Here is a 23,477-nt window from a genome sequence, read left to right as displayed (position 1 = left end):
CATATAATACAGTATCTATGACAATATTTGCAATTGTATTTTGATATCAGTGCAGTAATAGATAAAATTTATAAGCCAGTTGTAATCTATTTGTCAAACAGTAGGTCCCTAACTGATTAAAAAAAAAAATTAGATAAAATAACTTTTTTTCTTATAATATTTACAATCTTGTTAACCTTTGGAATTCTAAAAATGTATAGTGGATCAAATTGTTCTTGACTATTACTTAGAATTTCTTGTGGTTTTTAGATTTACTGTGAATAATGAGTGTTTTCAGATACACCACACAATGGCGACTTGTCAACTACTGTATTTATATGTGAGATAGACTAGTTTTAGAGATAGCCACATGATACCAATATATGAACTTCAGTCTTTTAGAAGACAAATAATGGCTTTTTCAATTTCTCTTTCAGAACAAAGGAAGAATTATGCACGGGACAGTGTCAGCAGTGTGTCAGATATATCTCAATACCGTGTTGAAGTAAGATGCTTTGGTGTTTGCTAGTATTTAGAGTGACCCTTGAGGAACATAAAAATTGGAAGTTAAATCAGAATTATGCTTTATTTCATTTTTACGATGTCTTTTAAGTTGCATTGACCTTTTTGTTTAGATTTTTTAAAACAGATGTTTCATGGTCTGTTTTCATAAAGAATGATTTAAAATCATAACTACTACTCATTTATCATTACCACTCTTATTTCATTTAAAATAGGATAAGGATTTCTACTTTGTACTATAGAATCTTCTTGAAATTAAGCCTTTGATAGTTTCATTGAACAGTTTAGTTTTTAGTGTAACTAAAGTTATTACTAGTTCTAGTTAAATAACAGTTTCTTTTTTAGTTTTTGCTCTGCTATCTATTAAGATATTTGCTCTTGATTGGAATCTCACTAGATGACCTCTGCTTATAATAGAAAATATTTAAGTAGGGAAGTAATTTTTAAATTGCTCTTATTTTCAGTTTTCTACCTACCTCAAACATGCTTCATTAAATTTAAACAGTTTTGTTTCAGTAATGGTTTTAGTGGATTGAATAGTTTGACAGTTGCTATAGACTAGAATTATGCTGTTGCTGCAATCGGTGTCCATAGTTTTAAAGCTGTCATACAGATAGCCTGCTGTTTAAATGCTGCTATGTTCAGCATTAAAATAACCATAATAGAGTGTAAAAAAGGGGAAAAGTATATTTTAAGGGAGTATTATTTAAGCTATTTAGAATTTGTTTTTACGTATTGTTTATGTAGTTCAACATGTCTCAATATGAAACAGATTTAGGTGTCTTATGAGTCAAAATGCCATTTCTTCTATTCAACAAAAACCAATTTGGCTTTATTCTCTCAATAGGATAGTCATGAAGTTTTAAGAGTTCTTTGTGTTTGTCCTTCTCTGCTAGCTGACCTCAGGTTAATTTGATTTTCTTTTGGAAAATGTGTGCTAAGAGGTTGTATGTGTTTGTGGTATAAATCTTTTTCCTTTTTGCGAATCATAAGCACTTGACTACCTTTGTCCTGGATCGGAAAGATGCTATGATCACTGTGGATGATGGAATAAGGAAGCTGAAATTGCTTGATGCCAAGGGCAAAGTATGGACTCAAGATATGATTCTTCAAGTAGATGACAGAGCTGTGAGCCTGATTGATTTAGAATCAAAGGCAAGTTTGTAAAATGTATACTATTTTATTTTCAAGAAAGCCTCACAAATGTTAATGTTTATAATCAGGTCAGATTGTTTGAAAATGGGTGGAAATTTGACAAAATAAAATATTTACTTTATTTATAGAATGAACTGGAGAATTTTCCTCTAAACACAATCCAGCACTGCCAAGCTGTGATGCACTCATGCAGCTATGATTCAATTCTTGCCCTGGTATGCAAAGAGCCAACCCAGAACAAGCCAGATCTTCATCTCTTCCAATGTGATGAGGTTAAGGTAAAAGAATGGTGAACTTTTTTTTCTTCTTTAAGTAGATGTTCTGGCAACTTTTGAATTACCTATTTTGATAATATATCTGGATATTAGGGACTAGATTTTTAGTTTCTGAGAAACTCATAAGGAAAACAAATACCTTAGTATCTTCCTTAGGATTTCCATGGCAGGTAAATAAAGAAATTAGGGTAATATTAATAAAATCAGGGGCAAGCACAGTGGCTTACACTTGTAATCCCAGTGCTTTGGGAGGCCAAGGCTGTAAGGTGGCTTGCAGTCAGGAATTTAAGCCCAGCCTGGGCAACATAGCGGGACCCAGTCTCTACTAAAAAGGTTTTAAAAATTAGCCAGATGTGGTTGTACACACTTGTAGTCTCACCTACTCAGGTGACTGAGGGAGGAAGATCTCTTGAACCCAGAGTTGGAGATTACAGTGAGCTATGATCACCCCCTGCACTCCAGCCTGGGCAACAGAATAAGACTGTGTCTCTTAAAAATAAGATGCATTCTGTTTATTTTTTAAAAGGATAGATAATATATTAAATTCACATCAAGTGCCTTATAATTAAAAATTGATTGTTCAGAAATCATGCTTTGTAGACAATAAATAATCATGCAATCCTAATTTATTCTGCACTAATGACATAGCATGGATTACTGCAATGAAGCACTTAGACATTTCCCACGATATTGATTTAAAGTTCACCATTTAATTATGTGGCTTGAATCATTGCTCAAGATTTGTAATTCCCAAATGATATGTGAAAATAGTTGAACCAGTAATAACAGGCTAGCTCCTGAAAGTTTCTATTTGAAAGTACAGTGTAATTTCAAATGATTATAATTTGTGATGCTTTATTGGACCTTAGAAGTTATCTTCAATCTTGAATGTGTTTATTTCCTGAGTTGTTTTCTTTGAAAGAGAAATCATTTTATGTTAATTGGTACTTTGCCAAAGCAGTCATTTAACATTTTGATGATATATTATAAAATATCCATGTAATTTTATTTTAAAAGAAATTCTAGGAGATAAGGACAGTCACTTGATCTTTTCTATATTTTTTGACATTTAAACATGATAGATAAAGTAAGATTGACTGTAAACAGTGTATTTCATAATTTTCTTCTAATTTTGATTTACATCATAGATGACTTTCTAAAAATCTTCTTTGAAAAGAACTGGCATTTAGGTAATTTGTATAAGTGATATTCATCAGATTTTTGTATAGTGCCTTTTGAAAGTCATAAGTATATTATAATTTTTGAAAGGTTAGATATAATAAACAAATATTAAAGGGAGTATTTTGCTTTGATATATAGTGAAATTTAATTCAAACATTTTATAAACCAGAGGTCTAAGTTAAAACACATTTCAAATTTGATGTTTGTATTTGTGCTCTAAAAAGCCCCCCTGGGAGCTAAGAGTTACCATGCTGTGTAACGTTTCTGGATTTTAAGTTTGGGAACAAAGGGCTTGCTTTATTTGATATGGAATGGTAATGGTAATGGATTCAAAATGGATTTACTGAATATAATTTTGTCCTCACCCCAAAAGCTCACATACCACTAAGCACTATATGCATTTATTCATTAGTTTCATACTCCGCATATGAGACATTCCCTTGGCTGGTTAAAAATATAAAGGCAATGCAAAATACAGTTTCTTTTATATAGCTCATTGTACAACATTGCTTTTGATTTTTAAAGTTTCTTTTTATAGGACTTCATGCAATGCTTCTGCCCACCTTTGCAGTAAAATTTTTCTTAGAAATATAATAGCCCCAGTATATGAAGTTGAAGATTCCCAGGCATCTTCAGTTTTTGTTTCGGGGCTATTTAAAAAAAATTTAATTACATATTTTTTTCATCTTTAGTTTTAGTATCCTATGTAGCAGAAAGCCTTTGACATGATGTTTGTATTGTCTTACTGAAACTAAATGCTCTTAGGAAGTCACACTGGAGTGGGATGCATTGGCAGTCTCATTTAACTAGCAATGTGACCCTGGCCAGGCCCATTCATACAAGGACTCCTCAGTTTTATTAACTAGAAGGAACTGATGAGTTGCTCTTTTAAGTATTCGATCATTTCTCAAATTTTATGATTATCAATGCTTACTGTAAAAGAAATACAACATACATATTTGAGGAAACATAATTATAGAGAACAAAGGCACAAACATAGATGGTGCATCTATCTCATCAACAATCTAATATAGAGTAATAATTCCTGGCTCTAAACAAACTTTGCAACCAAACAAAAACTCCTTATCTCCTAATCTCATGTTGATCCTCAAGAAAAACCCAATTGAATGTTCTTGTTGGAAAAATTATTTCCGGAAAGTTAACTTTTACCTGAAGTCACAAAATAAAGTGGTTATTTAAAGAGGTATGACCTAGTATTGGGGTTTATCTCATGAGTGTGGTGGGTTTGCCTTAAACCCAAAATTTGTTTTGCTGGGTTAATGGGTATCCAATGGATCTTGAGGATGAGAAAGGGAAGGAACTCTGTTGTAGGTGTGAGAGTGCCTAACCCCTTAATTTCTACCCAAATTAGAGAGTTTTTACATAGTTTTATTTTTAGCATGTGCATATCCTTTCTATTTTTGCCTTTATTTAAGAATACTTTCTTTTAAAGATAATCTTTAAAAATTTCTTCAGTTTTAAAATCTTGTCATTATAAAGTTCAAGTCATGTTTTGCAAGATTTTTGTGAAAAGACTGTTTGCATCAAGATACTTATTGATTCAGACAAGGAACAATCCCTTTTTCTGTTTTAACCTATATATCAAGACTCAGAAAAATCTATAAACTTCCCGGTAACTTGTGTCTCCTTGCAGGCAAACCTAATTAGTGAAGATATTGAAAGTGCAATCAGTGACAGTAAAGGAGGGAAACAGAAGAGGAGGCCTGATGCCCTGAGGTAAAAACACTAAAAGAAGTCAAGGGGTAGAATTGATTGATTTGTTTCTAAGGCTTTTTTCCCCCCAAAGGGTTAGAAAAGTTATTTTCTATGGAAGTATGTTACTCTGTTTTGTAGATTATAACCTGTAGACTCAACACGTTTACTCTCCCAAGTTTGTCAGTGTGTTTACTCCTTTTCTCTCCATATTGTTGGTTTTTGTCTGATACGGCTTCACTTGTGTTGGAAGTCAGGGTCATGAAAGATGTGTGCCGTTTTAAGAGAAGGTATCCTAGGGAAATAGGATTGACAAGCTAGACAGTAGGATTGTAATTGGTCCATGGCCCTTCCAAATCACATGAAGACTCAGAAAGAAAATCAGCCTAGTTTACAGCTATTTTTTTTTTTGTATTTCATGTGCATTTATAAATGTGCATAATATGGAATGCTTAGGAAATCCTTATTGCCTCTTGATACAGTTGTTTTTGAATTTTAATAACTAGTACCACAAGCTAAGAAAATTGATATGTTATAGAAATAGAAATGGTAAAAATTCTATTTGTTTCCATCTTTTTAAGGATGATTTCCAACGCAGACCCTGGTATACCGCCTCCACCCCGAGCTCCTGCCCCTGCACCCCCTGGAACCGTCAGCCAGGTGGATGTTAGAAGTCGGGTGGCAGCCTGGTCTGCATGGGCAGCTGACCAAGGGGACTGTGAGTCTTCCTAGAATTAATACTTATTGAACACTTACTTTGGGTTGGGACATAGTTCTTGCTTTCAAATTCTAAGGCTGATTTCAGAACTGAAGCTTGAGGTTAGTTTTAAAAAATCAAATCTTAGATAAAAGAAAGTTAAGCCTGGAATTTTGTTGAGATTATTATCTGTAAGTGTTTAGACCCACCATTTAATAAATATGGTATTAGGGTTAGCATCATTATTTTTTTAATGCTAAGAGAGGAAGTTTCACTTGATTGACAATTAAAAAGATGGTATCAAAATGGGTACCAAAATATGTACAGGTTTTTTTAAAGATTGTACTTCAAATTATTTCCATTTATTATTCTGTAACTACAGTGCCTTTTTGGACAAGTTTGTCACATTCATGGAAAGGTTGTCAGGACAGTGGTTGGCTGTTGGCAGTGTGTCAAGTGGGCCCTATGTGTGCGGCATCATTTCACCTTGGCATTCTGTTTAAAAGCAATTACAGCGTAGAACTTAGTGTTACTTTTTATGTTAGAATATTTTACTAGAATCTGAAATGTTTATAACTAAAAAATGCCTTAAAATATGTTTTGTCTGGTCTCTTCATTTTAAGGATGAATAAATTGTGATTCAGCAGGCTTGAATCTGATGAGCTCTAGAGCCTCATTCTTTTGCTTCTACTCCAGTGGGACTTCTTAACTTTCTTATTCTTTATCCAGTAAAGTATTGTTCATACAGACTATCTGGCACTGTAGTTAAACAATATAACTCATTTCTAAAAATGAGTGACCTCAGACTCTGGATGTGCAGGGTAAAAGCTGGGCTCTGAAGCAAGACCTGATCTACCTGTGTGGTCTTGGGAGGTTATCTCTCTGTACTTCAGCCTCATCTCTAAAATGGGGATAAATAATTCATGGATTGCTGTGAATGTGAAAGTAAATAATGTTAATGATAGTACCTACCACAGAATAGTAAGCATTATTCGTGGTTCTCATTTTGCCAAATTGAGTTCATTTTCTTTCTGAATTGTTTTCTGTGTTATTTAGGTTTCTTGTATTCTTAAAGGTTTTTTCCTTTAAAGGAAAAGCTGAGCTACCAAATATATGAAAAAAAGAACTCTTTGATGCATTCATTTAAAAAAATTAATTAACAGAGCTATGTGGTTTAATTTTATAAGAGTTTCTGTTTTCATAAATTATGTAAATTTCTATTGGTATGTTTTGTATTTAAAATGTATTTAAAAGACAGTAGTTTATTGTATTCTCTACTTTTTGTGTACTTAGGATGTTTATGTTGTTATTATTTCAATGTAGAGGTGCTGAAGTAAAGGAAGGATAAGACACCTTTACAGGCATTCTGAACAAACCTGTAAAAATATTTGTCGAACCTAATATAATTTTTTTTTAAAACAAAGTCTCACTTTGTTGCCCAGGCTATAGTACAGTGGTGCAATCTCAGCTCACTGCAACCCTGCCTCCTGGGTTCAAGCGATGCTCCTGCCTCACAGCCTCCTGAGTAGTTGGGATTACAGGCACATGCCACTACACCTGGCTAATTTTTGTGTTTTTAGTAGAGATGGGGCTTTCACCATGTTAGCCAGGCTGGTCTTGATCTCCTGACCTCGTGATCTGCCTGCCTCAGCCTCCCAAAGTGCTGGGATTACAGACGTGAGCCAGCGTGCCCAGCAGAACCTAATATAATTATAACAAAGAGAGAATTTATCCCTAGGGATTTCTGAGCTTTCATTAGATTTTATCTGAAATATTTTCTGCAATGTCATCTGTTTAAACTAAGTGAGATAAGGCTTTCAGAACTTCTAATTTACTACTAGACCAAACAGAAAACTTATTATATCAGGTTTGGCCTCGATCCAGTCCGGTTTTTAGTTAGAAAGCACCTCAAAAGGAGTATCTTTCTGGTTCCTCTGAAGGCCCTGGCTGACTCAGGCTGAACTGTTCCTCCTTTGAATCCCTGAGGTCTATCTACCCCTTACTTCCAAAAGTGATCTCTGTAGGATAACACCAGTGGCACTGGGGTTCCTAGCTGTGTCTCAGACCTGACAGAGTCCAAGAAATACCATATCTCCTCCACACTGTGCCCTCCAAATGATATTTTTTGGGAACTCTATAGAGTTCCTGGTAGCTATTTCAACCTCAACTTAGTACTTTCTGTGGCAGTCCATTACAGCCAAGGTAGCAGTTAATCCATGTGTAAAATAGTAGCTAACTGGCAAGATTTCACAGATAGAAATTTTAATTATCTTAAAGTAGTTAACAGCCGCTAATTAAGTTTCATAAGACACAGTGATTTCTTCTTTCTTTTCTTTTTTTTTTTGTTGGCAAGTGTTCCAGTTACAGGTAAAGATAGTATAAAGGAAGAATAGCAAAGTTTTCAGTATTTTTTGCAGTTCTCTGTATTGAACATCATGAGTCATGATGATGTATCATGACTTGTATTTCCATTTGTGTTGTTTCATTTCTGTTTTTCCGTCCATATATTTAAAAATTTTTTTCTACCGTGAAATATTTGTAACAACTCTGTGTTTAGAGGTAGTATTAACTGACTCATACCAGGAAGGAGTTCATGATAATAACTTCATGATTAATATCATGTTCTAGCCAACTGAGCAGCCTTAACATTTTGAATGGTCTTAAGACATTTATTTTTTTAATGTGAAAATTCCTGTCTGCTTTTAAAGCATGTAGCTTAAAATTAACGAGGCCAACATTGTGGGTTTTAAGCTTAATTACACTAGAATTTTAAGAAGCACTTTGCTGTCAGAACTCCCAAAGCTTTATTGTAGTCACAGTGTTGGAATGTATAAAAATTACTGTTCTGTTGTATTAGAACTTAGTTGACCAGTTCTGAGAAATAAAAGCTTAGCTGCTGGTTTATATTTCAGGCTTGTATGGGAATTAAAGGGTGCTAAGTTAAGGTTGGTTCTACAGGTAGCTGACTCAGGGAAGAGAGAGAATAGAGCAGATATTACACGGTAAATAAACATCATAAAGGCAGGAGGACCAATACTTAAGCTCTGCCCAACCGCTTCTGTTAGTGGTGACAAGGATGCATTTCATGGACAATGAGCACAGTTTTGACTTGTGTATCCAGTGGAGATGTTCCCTTTTGCAAATGGTCCTCCTCTTTAACTAATTTTTATGTTTTAATTGACTGTAGTGGTATTGTGTGAGTAAAAGATTCAAAGACTTATGACTTTCCTTTCTGTAGTTGAGAAACCAAGGCAGTATCATGAACAGGAAGAAACGCCTGAGATGATGGCAGCCCGAATTGACAGAGATGTGGTAAGTACAGCAGTCGTCTTTAGATTATTGACTTTTTTTTTAAGAGGAAAAACAATTCACAAGAAAATGAAGTTGATTTAATTAAAGATGTTTTATAGAAACCATGTTTTCTGTTTCTAGTGATGGTCATGTTGATTTATTTTTTTCCTTAACTTTTTGCCTTTATGCCAGTATTTAGGTAGTAGACTAGTTTACATAGAAACTTACGCTGAATTATTAGATTTCAGGAATGGTACAATTTTTCTTTCATTATAGTTTATAATTCTTAATTGAAATATTTTTTAATATGTCTTCTTGGCATTTATTAACAATGTATGTTAGAATGCCTAAAAGATAAAAGTTAAAAGGCATTTTGAAAGGATAGATTTGTAAATTGTAATGCTTTTATAACAGATAGTGCTACATTTGTTTTCATTTCTCTATAGTGCTTTACAGAATGAGAATTCTGTAAATGCTCTGGTTATAGAATATGGTGTTAATGTAATTACTTTTTATACTTTACACATGTTACCAGCTTATGGAGAAACAAATGCTGAAAGGAATTTGAAATTTGGAATTCAATTTTTATATAATACTATTACATTTTATACTTAAAAGTTTAACCCCAATTTCTAGTCTTAAATTAGAAGAATGTCAAGTTTCACACATACTGGAGAACGGCAACTAAGACTATAGTATATAAGGTAACCAAAATCATTCCAGTGATCTCTGAAAACATAGTGCATCATTAATTCTATTTTGTCATGTGGAAACACTTATTAATGCTTACTATCATAGACTAGCTATTAGGTTATCACAACATTCTGTATACCTTTAATTCTATGAAATAATATTGTCAGTGCTTTATTGGGACATTTATCAGTAAAACAAAAATGCTCGTGCTCTTCTAACAAAACGTTGTTTAGAATGTTTTTCTTAACTTTGTGTGGGAGAACACTGAGAAAATTAAAGTAATTGAAAATAATAATCTGAGTAGATACTGTGAATGCTTCCTTGATAACATTGAACATAGAGCAAAAGTAAGCTAAAGAAAAATGTAAATGTCAGATGGTGGCTGCAGGTATATTTAGTTTGATTCTTGTAATTAATTAGTAATAAACTTGAAATTTGCATGTGGATTATTTCATTTTTAAAAAACCTTTCTATTATTTACTAACAGTGTACAGCTAAGGCAAAAATAGTTTTGTTTTATATTTTATTCTATAATTTCTAATTTCAGCAAATCTTAAATCACATTTTGGATGACATTGAATTTTTTATCACAAAACTCCAAAAAGCAGCAGAAGCATTTTCTGAGCTTTCTAAAAGGAAGAAAAATAAGAAAAGTAAAAGGAAAGGACCAGGAGGTAGGTTGGATTTTCTTAATCTTCAAATGACTGGTTAGAACTCCAGTACTACACAGAGTTCTGGCCCTTATGAACTGCATAGCAAAACTTCATTGACTGTGGACTAGGGTTCCTCTTCCAGTTTTGGGGTAGCACCTGAGATTTAGGCAAAGAGTAAGATGAACTCAGGGAAGAGTCTATTTTGATTATAAGTCAGTTATAGTGAAGAAAAATTTTGGAATGTTTTACTTAAATCACAGAGACTCTGAGATTCAGGTAGTGACCATCTGTCTGTAGTTTTCATTGGTGATTGTAAAATTAAGTATCTATTAAAGGAAGACATAGCTATATTCATCTTATATTCTGATTTATTTTATTATAAACTAGAACCATATTATTTGTTAAAATGGATGACTTATTAAAATATTTAAAAGTTTCAACAGATTTGAATTTTTTATCACAAAACTTTGGACAGTACATTCAGGTCACATACAAAGCCACATAAGCACAAATTTGAAGTACGCTGCATTTCAGCTTTTTAAAATGGCCTCAGCTATATAAAATTAAGATTATGAAAGTAAAGTTTATACTTCCTCTGACAAAATGGTAGAGATGGAAAGATGTAAAATAGTAAATAAATATTCCTTTCATTACAGATAACTTCTAAATCTTTCTCTAGCACATATTTATATAACAAGCTTATGACCTTTGGCTTTATTTTCTACATGTGAATACATGGATGTGCTTCCTCTCCACAGATTCCAAAATTAAGTACTATTGCTTCCCAGTATCTTAAACCACTTATTCCTTTTGAAATTGTCTATGAAAGGTATACTATCCTCTTGATCACCCAGATTCAAAACTGCAGATTGTTCTATGACTTCCTTCTCTAGCTTGTAGCCAACATCAATTTTATTTTCTCAACATCTTCTGTATCCACTTATTTCCCTTTTCATTTTCATAACTGGCATCCAGTTCACATTACTATCATTTTTTAAACCCAGCTTTCTAAGCAGTCTTCAAGCCTCTACTTTTTCATGCTGTGAAAACAGTCTTTTAAAGCTGTCAGTCACTTCATTCTTCTGCTGTAAAGCATGATAGTTACATGTTCTATTGATGTAAGTACAACTCTTCACACTGGAAATCAAGGTTATCCACAATCTAACCTTGATCTACACTTCCATTCTCATGTTTCTCTGATTTTATGTTTGTTGTTTCATGTGCAGGCAGTTTACTTTTTCCTTGTTTTTGCTTATGTTGTTTTTATCCAAACATGATGTTTTTCCCACCACATTGCCCTGGACCAAACTTTTCAAATCCCACCTTATAACCTACTCTCTTCATCTATCTTTTAAGTATACATTTTCTTATCACCCAACCAGGTAATTCTTGTCTCATAACCATTGGTACATCTCTTGTTATTTATCTGGTTCATGTATTTTATTAGATTTTAAGTCCCTTAAGAGCAGGGCTTATTTCTTTCTCACTTTTATACTCTTCACAATGATAAGCACAATGCCTGCCACAAAGAAAGGCTATAATGTATGTTTATGGAATGAAATGAGTAATTTGTAGTACCTAAGGATAGAGCAATCCATTTCAAACTTTGTGTCTTCTCAGTAGTTACAGTCAGACTATGAGATGTAGCACAGTAACTAGGTAGCATGTCTGATGAGATCATTAAACTTTACAGACTTAAATGTGGTTTTTGTTTTTCCATTTAATAAATTTTCTTGGATTTTGCTCTGATCTCCTCCTCCTCTCACTTATTTCATTAGAGGGTGTTTTAACGCTGCGGGCGAAACCTCCACCTCCTGATGAATTTCTTGACTGTTTCCAAAAATTTAAACATGGATTTAACCTTCTGGTAAGTGAAATTTATGTATGTAGAATTAGAAGAAATAAATGAAAGAATTAAAGTCTAGTCAGGATGTTTCTGATCAAATTAAGAAATAAAATGGTTTTTATAGATTTTTGGAGGGTATGTATGTTTTGATTTGTCTTTAATTAAAAACAGCAAATTTAAAAACATATATATCTAAGAAACTTGATGAAAAACAATGACTTCTAGTCTCACTCTATCCATGCTAACGAATATATTAAAAGTGAAACTGGTGGTAAAGACTACCCCACTGCCAGGTGCGGTGGCTTACACCTGTAATCCCAGCACTTTGGGAGGCTGAGGTGGGCAGATCATGAGGTCAGGAGTTCAAGACCAGTCTGGCCAATGTGGTGAAACCCCATCTCTACTAAAAATACAAAAATTAGCTGGGCATGGTGATGCATGCCTGCAATCCCAGCTACTCAGGAGGCTGAGGCAGGAGAATCGCTTGAACCTGGGAGGCGAAGGTTGTAGTGAGATCACGCCACTGCACTCCAGCCTGGCAACAGAGTGAGACTCTGTCTCAAAAAAAAAAAAAGACCACCCCCTCTGAGTCTATGTTGGACGTTTCTCAGTGTCTGTCTTTTGCTCCATAGTAATCTATTTTCTGTTTTCTTAATGTTGCAGGCCAAATTGAAGTCTCATATTCAGAATCCCAGTGCTGCAGATTTGGTTCACTTTTTGTTTACTCCATTAAATATGGTGAGATTTTATTAGTTTAAGAAAGAATTGTTCTTAGTATATTTTTAAACCCAAAGTGTCAGTCTGGATTATCCAGACTGCTTTGCTTCATTACCTTGCTTGGGTGCTATTTCTTTGCCAGTTGTGTAAACATCAAGAATGTAAAATTTGAGAATTTAAAGAACCTTATAAACCATCTTGTTTAAACACCTTATTTTATATTTGAGGAAACTAGTATCTCTGACAGAGCTAGGGATATGAAAAGACATAAAGATTTATTGGATACCAGTGTTTCAATGTATACTAGTATATAATATCCAATGCCTTGAATAATGTAGATGTTTCTCTTATTCTCACAAAATAATCATGAGGAGTCTAGTTCTTGATGGATGGTTTGCTCCGTGAAGTCATTCAGGGACCCATGTTTCTTTTTTTTAATTGAGGTGTTCCTTCATCTCCTGAACTGTTTCTGACTTGTTTATTCATTTGTGCACTTATTCTACAAATACAAACTGAGAGCCTCCTAAGTGCTTGGCTTTATAGTAGTTCATCAGGAACACACAGACAAAAATTCTTACCCTATTAGAACTTAAATTGTAGCATAGAGGGCCAGCCAATAACCTAAATAAATGTGTAAGTAATACAATTGTCTAAAAATAAGTTGCTATGCAGAAAAATAGAGTAGAAGAGAACTGGGAGTTCCCCCTGGGGATGGATGCCTGTGTGTATGTGTGTGGGAAATGGAGTGTTACACTTTTTGAGTAGGGTTGGTTAAAAGAAGCCTCACTGAGATGTCATTGGAGTAAAAGAAGTAAGGAATGGGTCATGAGGATCTTTGCAAGAAGAGAATTCCAGACAGAGAATAATGTGTAAATGTTCTAAGGTAGTAACATGCAAAGCATGTTCTTGGAATAGGTAGATACTATGACTTCAACAGAATGAGAGAAGAAAAGATTAGGAGATGTTATCAGGAGGGCAGCAGGAAGATACATTTTGTTGGTCCTTATAAGGGATTGGGAGACCTTTGACAATTGGAGAGTTTTCAGTGGGAAAGGATTGCCCTGGCTATAATGTTGAAATTTTGGGGAAGCAGCAGCTATGGTCGTTATTAAAATAATCCAGCTGGGAGATTATGATGCTTGGACCTGGTAGCATTGAAGGTGGTGAGAAGTCTGATCTGGTTATAAATTTGCTGCTAGATTGGATATACTGTGCAAAAGCCAAGGATCTCTCCCAGATTTTTGGCCTAAGCCTGACAGAATGGAGTGATGATTAACTAAGATGGGGAAGACTGAGTAGAGCAGGTTTTTGGAGGATGGTGAAGAATTCAGTTTCAGATATATCAGAAGTGAGTTGTACCCAGATGGGGAAACTTGAATTGATAGTTGGATATATGAATTTGGAGTTCAGTGGAGAAATCAAGCCAAGGACTGGTTGAACTTTGGGCATTCAATGTTAGGAGAATAGGAAGAACGAGCCAAGAAGATTGACAAGAGGCAGTAAGGGAGGATAAGTCTCATCCTTCTTTCTCCAGGGATAAGTAGACAAGACTTGAAGTAGGATTTGAAATGAGTGTTGCTTCCAACATAGAAAAGTAAGTAACATGATCAACATGAATGTCAGAAGCTAAGCACTAAGGGATTAGAAGATGAAAGTGCAAGAGTGCATCAATAATTTATGAATGCTTCCATATGTTGTTGCTATATATGGAGCATCAGATTCTACTTGCCTAATTATTTCTGAATAATTCTTGCTATATAAATGCTTTTTTAAAAAATTAGATGAAGACTAAGGACATATATATGCAAAGAATTTGATAGTAGCTCATTAACAAAATTTGTATTTCTTATTCATTAACATCTTTGATGCTATCTTAATTTGAGTATTAAGAAGTATTATTTATAAAGCAGTTTTTGCTGCCTCCTCTTACTTCTTTTACACACTTCCAGAGATAATATGTAGATATCTAGTTATTACACAGAGTAGAGCTATAACATAATGAGGATGGTTTCCCTGACATACACAAATTGGTCTTTGTGATCGGGTTGTGTACCTGAAAACGTTGGTTTACTTGCCAATGTTTGGTATCTCTGCTTTTCTCAAAAATTGCTCCTTATTAATGTTCTCTCCATTCATAATATTTTGCTGGTCCATTTAATGTTCTCCCTACAGGGCCCCAGACATTTTACTTGGACAAGGGAGATGAAGAGAAACATCTATTTAGGGCCTGCTACTGCCCAAGCATGGTGTAGTGGCTTTACATCTGTGAGCTGCTCTCCTCTTCCCTCATCATGGACATGGGCACAGGAGCATAGCCACAGCACATATGCCTACGCACGTTCTTGAGAGGGATCCATGGCTCATAACCTTTTATTTACAGTCTGTTTCATTTTATTTCCTCTTTTGTTAAATCAGAGATTTTTATATTCCTCTACTTATTTTTTTAACTGTTTTAAATTTCCCTCTTATTGCTACATATTTATTAGAAATGCATTTGGGGTTGGAAGTGTATTATATTAATACATAATAATATATGTAAATTTAAATTTTACATATATTATTATGTATTAATATAATACATAATATTATATCCAAGGTGAGCAGATTACCTTAGCTCAGGAGTTCGAGACTAGCCTGGGAAGCACAGTGAAACCCCATCCCTACTAAAATACAAAAGAAATTAGCCAGGCGTGGCAGTGTGTGCCTGTAGTCTCATCTACTGCTGAGGCTGAGGCAGGAGAATTGCTTGAACCCAGGAGGCAGAGCTGAGATCACGCAGTGATCTGAGATCACTCCACTGTACTCCAGCCTGGGCGACAGGCTGAGATCACGCCACTGTACTCCAGCCTGGGTGACAGGCTGAGATTACACTACTGTACTCCAGCCTGGGTGACAGGCTGAGACTCCATCTCTTAAAAAAAAAAAAAAAAGTGTAATGTGTTGCTAATATGCATATATTACAGTGTAATAGTGTAATGTGTTACTAATATGTATAAATTGTTTAGAGAACGCAGGGTGCGGATGGTGCATCAGAGGTACACTTTGGGGTTAAGACAGGCTTCCACAAGAGTTGGGACATGAGTAGAATTCTGAATGATGGGGGATGGGCCTTCTGGGGAATGGGAATAGCATGTGCAAATATACAGAGGCCTAGAACAGCATAGCATGATCAGAACACCTGGATGATTGGAGCCATTCAAAAAATCTTTCTTCTTGTACCACATCTCTGAGAAGGTAAGATTTTATAAAGGGACTCTGGTTTCTGCTCTAGGAGTTAACTACCATTTTTTAGCCAGAAAATAGCTCATAAGAAGTAAATTTAGAGTAGTTTTTGGACATTTACGTATCCTCATTTTGCTTATCAGAGAATTGCACCTGTTTGTTTCTGCTGTCATTAAATTATCCATATTAAATCAGGGAAATTTTCTAAAAATAATTCCGGGAAAAGGTACCATAGGTTCAGAGTATCAGTCTCATTCCTGTTTCACCTTCCTCCTTGGATCCTTTTATTTTTGTATGTCTGCATATGCACAGCCATAGGCTGTTAACTCTTGATAATATTGTTTCTCTTGGTAATATTCATTTTGGGAACTACATTTTTCAAGTTTGGCATAACAAATTTGCCAGAAGAGATACACATATTTAAAACAATAACAACAACAAAACAGGGATAGTAAAATCACCTGATTTAGAATTCTCTGCATAGCCTTTAGTATCTTCCAGAGAAAGTACAGTCATATGCAGCCCATAGGCAGATGCTATGAAAGTTGTTAAATTGTTAACTTTGATTTTAGATTTTAAAGCACTGCTGGGCTGGGCAAGTTTGATTTGACAAGCTGTTTTTCAATAGGTAGCACATTGCACAGCATCAAAATTTAATTTGACTGTTATAAAATAGTGCTTGTTTTTGGCATGGGTTTTTGTCTACACACTTTGAACACACACAAGTAATTGTCATCTTCTTGCTAAAAAAATGGTTTATTATTTTAGGTGGTGCAGGCAACAGGAGGTCCTGAATTAGCCAGTTCAGTACTTAGTCCCCTATTGACTAAGGACACAATTGATTTCTTAAATTATACTGTCAGTGGTGATGAACGGCAGCTGTGGATGTCATTGGGAGGAAGTTGGATGAAAGCCAGGTAAGCATAGATGAGTTTAGCATTTACTACCTATAATGCCTTAAGTACCATTCTTTGTTTATTACGTTGATCTAATAAGACATTTATTTAACCTTCTATGTACAAAGGACTAAGTGTCATAGGATGAAAAAGCCTAAACCCTTAAAAGCTACAAGTCTAGTGGAGGAGATAGAAGTGTATGCAGTATAAGGAATGATATACCTTAGGAGTGAGTCATAAACAAAATGCTGTTGGTTGGCAAGGGAGAGCCATCAGGAAGAAGATTTAGATAGGAGGATAGTTAGCTTTCAAATAAGAGCTGGCATTTAAAATCAACAGGTACACATAGAGTTCACACACATACATACATACACACACACACATGCACAGTGCTTGCTAGTCCATGTACTTTACATAACTATTGTTATTATCCCTATTTTGCAGATGAGGAAAGTGAGGCACAGATAGGATAAGTTAATTTTCCCAAAGTCACACAATTTGTAAGTGACAGAGCAGGGATGTGAACTCATGCCATGTAGCTCTGGAGTCAGTGTTCATCATTAGTTTGCTAAACTACATTTCAGCAGGATGAGTAGAATTTCCACAGTTACATAGCAGGGCAAGGGCCTGTCCAGTAAAGAGAGAAGCAGAACTGAAGGCATGACGTAGTCAAGAGAAGAGAGGATGAAGATGTGTTTCTCTGGAATATGGACTTCGGGTGGCAGATAAGTGTGGAAGGGTGGGAGGAGGATGGTATTAAAATGAACATATAGAGATGAGCAGGGCAGGATTATGCAGGCTTTCAGTGCCATGCTAAGGAGCTGGAGCATGGTTCTATAGGCCGTGGAGAACCAATATCTTTGTGACTACGAGTGTGACATAATTACATCTATGTTTTAGAAAGATCAGTCTGGTATTTGAAGTTAGCAAGGACAAGGACAAATGTAACTGGAGGTAGAGGCCTTTTGAGATGTTAATATTATAGTAGAGCCTCCTTTATAAATCAGTATTCTTCAGGACCAGAGAGTCACAGTGGGACTGAAAAGGAAGAGTGGGTAATTTTAAGAATTGTGCACTTGTCAAGAAAGTGATTATGGAAGATAAATCATTAACAATTGCAGTACTAATGCTTGCTGAGCAAGGCAAGGTAAGAAAATAATTCTAATTTCATAATTATAAATAAATAATTTTTGCTTTGCTCAGTTATCTTAATCTTTTAATTTATTTCACCACTTAGAATAAATCATTTAGTATGGCCACTTAGACATTTGTCTTCCTAATGCTTTTGAATGGGTTAGCCTAAGAGTCATGGGCGAATTCATAATTTTTTTTCTCCTTTTTTTTCTCCTATCAAAACATATACAAACTATTCTACTTATTTTTTGGACTTTGACAGTTGCTTCTGTTGGAATACAGTTAAGCAGAAATTTATTTGAAAGCATTGCAGTTGTTGCTTTTATATTGAAAATATTTAAATTTACATATATTATGTATTAATATAGCGTAGTATATGCTGTATAATACTTTCCTCATACTGTTTAAAAATTGGTTAAATAGATCTTTTATTTTTAAAATTTGTAATTGATGCATTATTTATAGTTGTACATATTTTCAGGATACGTATGATAGTTTGATATATTCATACACTGTATAAAGATGAAATAAGGGCAATTAGGATATCCATCACCTTAAATATCTTAAATATTTATCTTTATGCTAGAAACATTTCAATTTTTCTCTTCTAGCTATTTTGAAGTGTACACTAGATTGATGTTAACTCTAGTTACCCTGCTGATCTATCTAACACTGGATCTTATTTCTCCTATTCAATGTATGTTTGTATCCATTAATCAACTTCTCTTCATCTCCCCACAACCCTGCCTCATCCTTGTCAGCCACTAGTAACTGCCAGGCTACTCTAACTTCATGAAATTCACTTTTTTAGCTTCCACATATGAGTGAGCTTATTTCCCTTAACAGAATGACCTCCAGTTCCACCCATGTTGCTTCACATGAGAAGATTTCTTTCCTTTTTATGGCTGAATAATATTCCATTATAAATAGATTACTTAAATCTATTAGATTTATATAGGTTATGATTTTATGATAAGCCTACGTGGCATCCTTTAATTTCATGAAGCTCATTAAATGCATCAGGTCTCACATTACAAATATAGCTCAGGCTCCTTAATTTCTTTGTTTAGGGTTCTATATTAAAATAAGAAAATTGCCATTAAAAAAACTATATCAAAATGAAATATTGTTAGCCATTAACACGTGGAAAGGGTCATTTAGATCCTGATTGGTAAGACTACTAGGAAATGAATGTACTGACATTTAAAAATGCGTAAAGATAAAAAGAATCATGAAAGTCTATAACAATCTGAATAAAATGACTGATTTCATCATAGTAGAAATATAACATGAAGAATTAAATATGAAAGATGAAGCAACATATTCTAGCAAAAATGAAGCCCTCATTTTTGTCTTAGTTATTTTTGTGGTTCATGAGTGATTAGGATCTTATAGAAATTAGTCTCACTCGGTGTCATTAAATGATGAACTGATGTGATTGTGATTACAGATTAGTTGGCTTTACCGATTAAAACAGAGCTGATACATTTAATTGACCATCTGTTTCATTTTAGGGACTTCATAAATTTAAAAAGCATAAACCTTAAGAACATGCTAGGCTGTTTCTCTTTTGAAAGATATATCTAATACCAGGAGGTTTCAATAATGATGGGAGGGGAATGAAGGGAAAGTTGGGAATCTGAAACTACTTTAAATGTTAGAGAAGTTTGTGCTCTAAATACTTATCACACTCCTAGCTCCACGCTCCTTTCTTACACAAATTTTTAAAAACCTATACCCATGTTAAAAAGTTGAGTTTAATGGAGAATTGAGGCAACGTTGTGAAAACAGATCATGCAACAGAATTCAATCTTTCTTTCATTTTATTGGTATGAAATACTGGTATAAACATGTTTGCTTTTTCTTTTTGGGTGGATGGAAGACAGATTAGATATGTGCTGTTTTTGTTGTTTGTTGTTTGTGTGTGTGTGTGTGTGTGTGTGTGTGTCTAGCCTTACTGAAGATAACTGTGAGCATGAGCACATTCCTAGATGTTATTGTTTATATGCCTTAATGCCCTCCTACAGAGCAGAGTGGCCAAAGGAACAGTTTATTCCACCGTATGTTCCACGGTTCCGCAATGGCTGGGAGCCCCCCATGCTGAACTTTATGGGAGCACCAATGGAACAAGATCTTTATCAACTAGCAGAATCTGTGGCAAATGTAGCAGAACATCAGCGCAAACAGGAAATAAAAAGATTATCCACAGAGGTAAAATTTTTTTTTTAAACATTATCCTTTGCAGACAGTGTAATTATCTGCGTATTCTCTTGTAATTCTCATTGCAAGTTCTCATTTTATTTATCTGAAAATTGTTCTAGAATCAAAGTCTGAATGTTACCCTCTCTGGAATTACCTCTCTCTCTTGCATCTGTCATTTTGTGATAGTTGCTCTGTTCCTCCTCCTTGAAGCCCAACCCCAACCCAAATTGCTCTCCTATAGCCTGTCAGCCCTCACCCCTCCCCTTATTGCCACTTTTCTCCTGGCTCTGGTGATCCTAAGTAAGCTTTTTTAGGATGACTTTCTCTTGTGCTACTGCCGTTTGGCTTATTTCTTTCTATTTTCCTCGCCCATTATCAGGCCTTCAAGATAGTTCCCTGAACGTAGATCCTCTAACCTGTCCCAAACAGCTGTTTTCTGAATGCCTCCAGTTACTTAATTTCTGTCCGTCTTTTCTTCATGTTGCTTTGCCTCTCTTCTCTTCTGTTTGTTTCTTTCTTTCCTTTTGCCTGGTTCTAAACCTCTGGAGTCCTATCAGCCTTGCTAGATGACCAAAGTTTTTCTGTACTCTAGTCCTCAAGCTCAAAGGATCATTTATAAAACTATACACCTTGAGGAGATTGTAACACTCATTTTATCTTTTAAGTATTTTAGTAAGATTTAGAGTATAACCTATTTGGGAATCAAGTTGAGAAAATGAAATTGAGTATGCTGTCTTGTCGCATTCCTTAAAAATGACGTTTCTGTGACTCTTCTTGTTTGTTGGAAAAGAACAGTGAACATTGATTCAAGCTAGACCAAACACAAATAGGACGATCAGAACCTGAAGAATTAGGTGAATGAGGTCTAATCTGAAGAAGAAACGGTAAATGATGACTAGAGCTTCCTGAAATCCTATTATTTTCTTTTATTAAATTCCTTAGATTAATTTTCTCAGGCTATCATAGGTATTTATAATGTGGCAAACATGATATGAGAGAATGAATTAGCAAACCACGGTGTATTATATCCTGTGACCACTTTTAAGGCGAAACATTTATCTAAATTAAATTAAAAAAATTTTTCCTTTGTGGACTATTCTTTAAACAATAACAATATTATTATAGAAGTTTGGTTCAATTCCTGAAACTTTAAAAATAAAGCAAACGTATTACTTTGAAATTATTTTTTTCTAATGTAATTGTTTTCTTCCCCCTGGCTGTATCATCAGGGAAGAGGTGGATTCCATGCTTGCCCTTCCCTCTAAATGAATAATTAAGATGACCTCACTGCTCAGTTGGCAAGCATATGTCCCTGCCCGTATTTCATAGTTCAGGCCTCATCACTGTGAATTTTCTTTCCATTTAAAGGGAATTTTTCTGGAGGAAAGAAAATATAATCAAACATGAAATTATGATACACTTGCTGTTGCTATAGTTACAGCTGACTGTTTTCACATCATAAAAATTTCCAGCTTATAGCCTTCATATCTTAAATAAGAAAATATACTCACTTTATAATGCATGCCTCAGAAATTCACTTTTGTGATTTCTTTCTCAATTTGTGTATTTAAGAAGAGAGTAATGTGTTCTGGGCTCCCAGGATATAAGTTTGTCTACTTTCACTGAATAAGTAATTTTAAAAGAGGAATTATTGAGAATCCTTACTTGTAATGAGTTATCGTTTTCCTGTTGTAAACTATATTTCATTTGATGGCCGAAGTAGTTAATCAGAGGTTTTAAAAAATGAAAAACACATGCCAGCAGTTCCAGGGAATTTTATGCCTTGAGATTTTGCTGGAAAAGAGGCCAAGTAATGGTGACTTAAAATGCATAAAAATGTAATCACCCCTAGAAGAGAGATTTTATTATACTTTATTGCTACTATAATAAAAGCATTTACAACAAGACTTGGGTAATTCAGGATCTGGTGATTTTTGTTTAGGATTGAAAGTCATAGGTGACATGGAGTGACAAATATGGGTGGCAGTACTCAGCTTCTTTACTTCCCCTGAACTCATGGTAGTCATCACAGTTAGTCATTTGTCATGTTTCTCTTCTCCCTTTCAGTATTCCCAGTCACTCTGAGGACCCAGTGATTTCATACTGCTGACCTCACTGTTATATTCAGAGCTGGGCAAAAGGTGTGGGTGCTTCTAACAGTTCCTTGCACTGCCCTCTTTAGAACAGCCTTTAATTAAAGATTAATCTAATGTGCCACTACTCTTTCCCAGGGAAGTGATAAACTGAATTAATTGAGCTCAGACTTTTTTTAATTAAATGCTGAAACTTGTTTATTTGTATTTGTGTATTAAGTGCAGTATCCTGATTGTGTATATATAAACATCACCTGCTCTATCCATGGATAAACTCAGCCCTCCTCCTGCTCGCTTTGTCATTAGAAATAACTATGGTAACTATATGTCCAAGACTTTTCTGAAACATTTTTAGTTTCAACTATTGTGTCTGAATGAATCTGTAAACAAATATACAAAATCCATAATCAAAATATCCGAGGAATTCCAGTGCTTCAGTGTCTGTCATGCTTCTTCCATACTTAATTTTTATCTAAAGAAACAATGTAAAGGCTTTGGGGAGTTTCTGTTTGTTTGTTTGTTTTCTTTCAATCTGAGCATGTATTCTTTATAGCAGGGGTCCCCAGCCCCTGGCCATGGACCAGTACCAGTGCGTGGCGCAGGAGGTGAGTGGCAGGCCTGGGAGCATTATCACCTGAGCTCCACTTCCTGTCAGATAAGCTGAGGTTTTAGATTCTCATAGGAGCAAGAACTCTATGAGAATGCAAGGGTTCTCTTTATGATAATCTAGTGCCTGATGATCTAAGGAGGAACAGTTTCATCCTGAAACCATCTTCATCACACCTGGCCCTGGGGTCCATGGAAAAATTGCCTTCTCTGAAAGTTCGCTGCCTAAACAGTTGGGAACTACTGCTCTATAGCTTTAAAACCATGGTCCTCAGTGGGACCTATGAACCTCAGCTGTCACACTTGGTAGCTCCCAGTAGTTTCCTGTCTGAATTATCCTAACTGCAAAAAAGAAATGACTCTAGCATTCTCTTATCCTGGGCTCTTGACTATCAAGATCAGTTTAGTTGTGCCTTTCTGTGTTTCCCTTAACAGCAAATATGATAATAGTGCTGCCATTTTTTAAAAAAAATTGAAAATAATATAATGTTCTGTGTATAATTTTAAAATTGAGAAAAATGAGAATTTAGTATAATTTTAATCCATAGAGTTCAGTTGATTTTCATGTGACGGTATTTACTTTGCTAGAATGGTGAAAGTT

The 23,477-nt window shown here is 34.8% G+C and overlaps 1 protein-coding gene across 6 annotated transcripts in view; it reads left to right on the top strand.

Annotated features, from left to right (window-relative positions):
• The window catches only part of EPS8 (EGFR pathway substrate 8, signaling adaptor), a 168,638-nt gene that overhangs the window by 112,956 nt on the left and 32,205 nt on the right, over nt 1-23,477 (top strand). For all 6 annotated transcript variants that reach the window (XM_012447669.2, XM_064377709.1, XM_064377710.1 and 3 more), the window contains exons 4-14: nt 417-484; nt 1,495-1,656; nt 1,785-1,934; nt 4,768-4,850; nt 5,408-5,544; nt 8,762-8,835; nt 10,055-10,181; nt 11,939-12,027; nt 12,670-12,744; nt 16,714-16,862; nt 20,003-20,186. In XM_012447669.2, the coding sequence (XP_012303092.2) occupies nt 417-484; nt 1,495-1,656; nt 1,785-1,934; nt 4,768-4,850; nt 5,408-5,544; nt 8,762-8,835; nt 10,055-10,181; nt 11,939-12,027; nt 12,670-12,744; nt 16,714-16,862; nt 20,003-20,186 (1,298 nt within the window). The remainder of the gene's footprint in view (nt 1-416; nt 485-1,494; nt 1,657-1,784; nt 1,935-4,767; nt 4,851-5,407; nt 5,545-8,761; nt 8,836-10,054; nt 10,182-11,938; nt 12,028-12,669; nt 12,745-16,713; nt 16,863-20,002; nt 20,187-23,477) is intronic.

The sequence above is a fragment of the Aotus nancymaae genome, unplaced genomic scaffold (assembly GCF_030222135.1).
Source record: "Aotus nancymaae isolate 86718 unplaced genomic scaffold, 86718_ANA_hifiasm-v0.15.2.pri h1tg000016l, whole genome shotgun sequence".
NCBI classification, from domain to species: domain Eukaryota; kingdom Metazoa; phylum Chordata; class Mammalia; order Primates; family Aotidae; genus Aotus; species Aotus nancymaae.
Note: the sequence above shows the minus strand (reverse complement) of the source record. Positions and strands in the feature narration are given on the sequence as shown.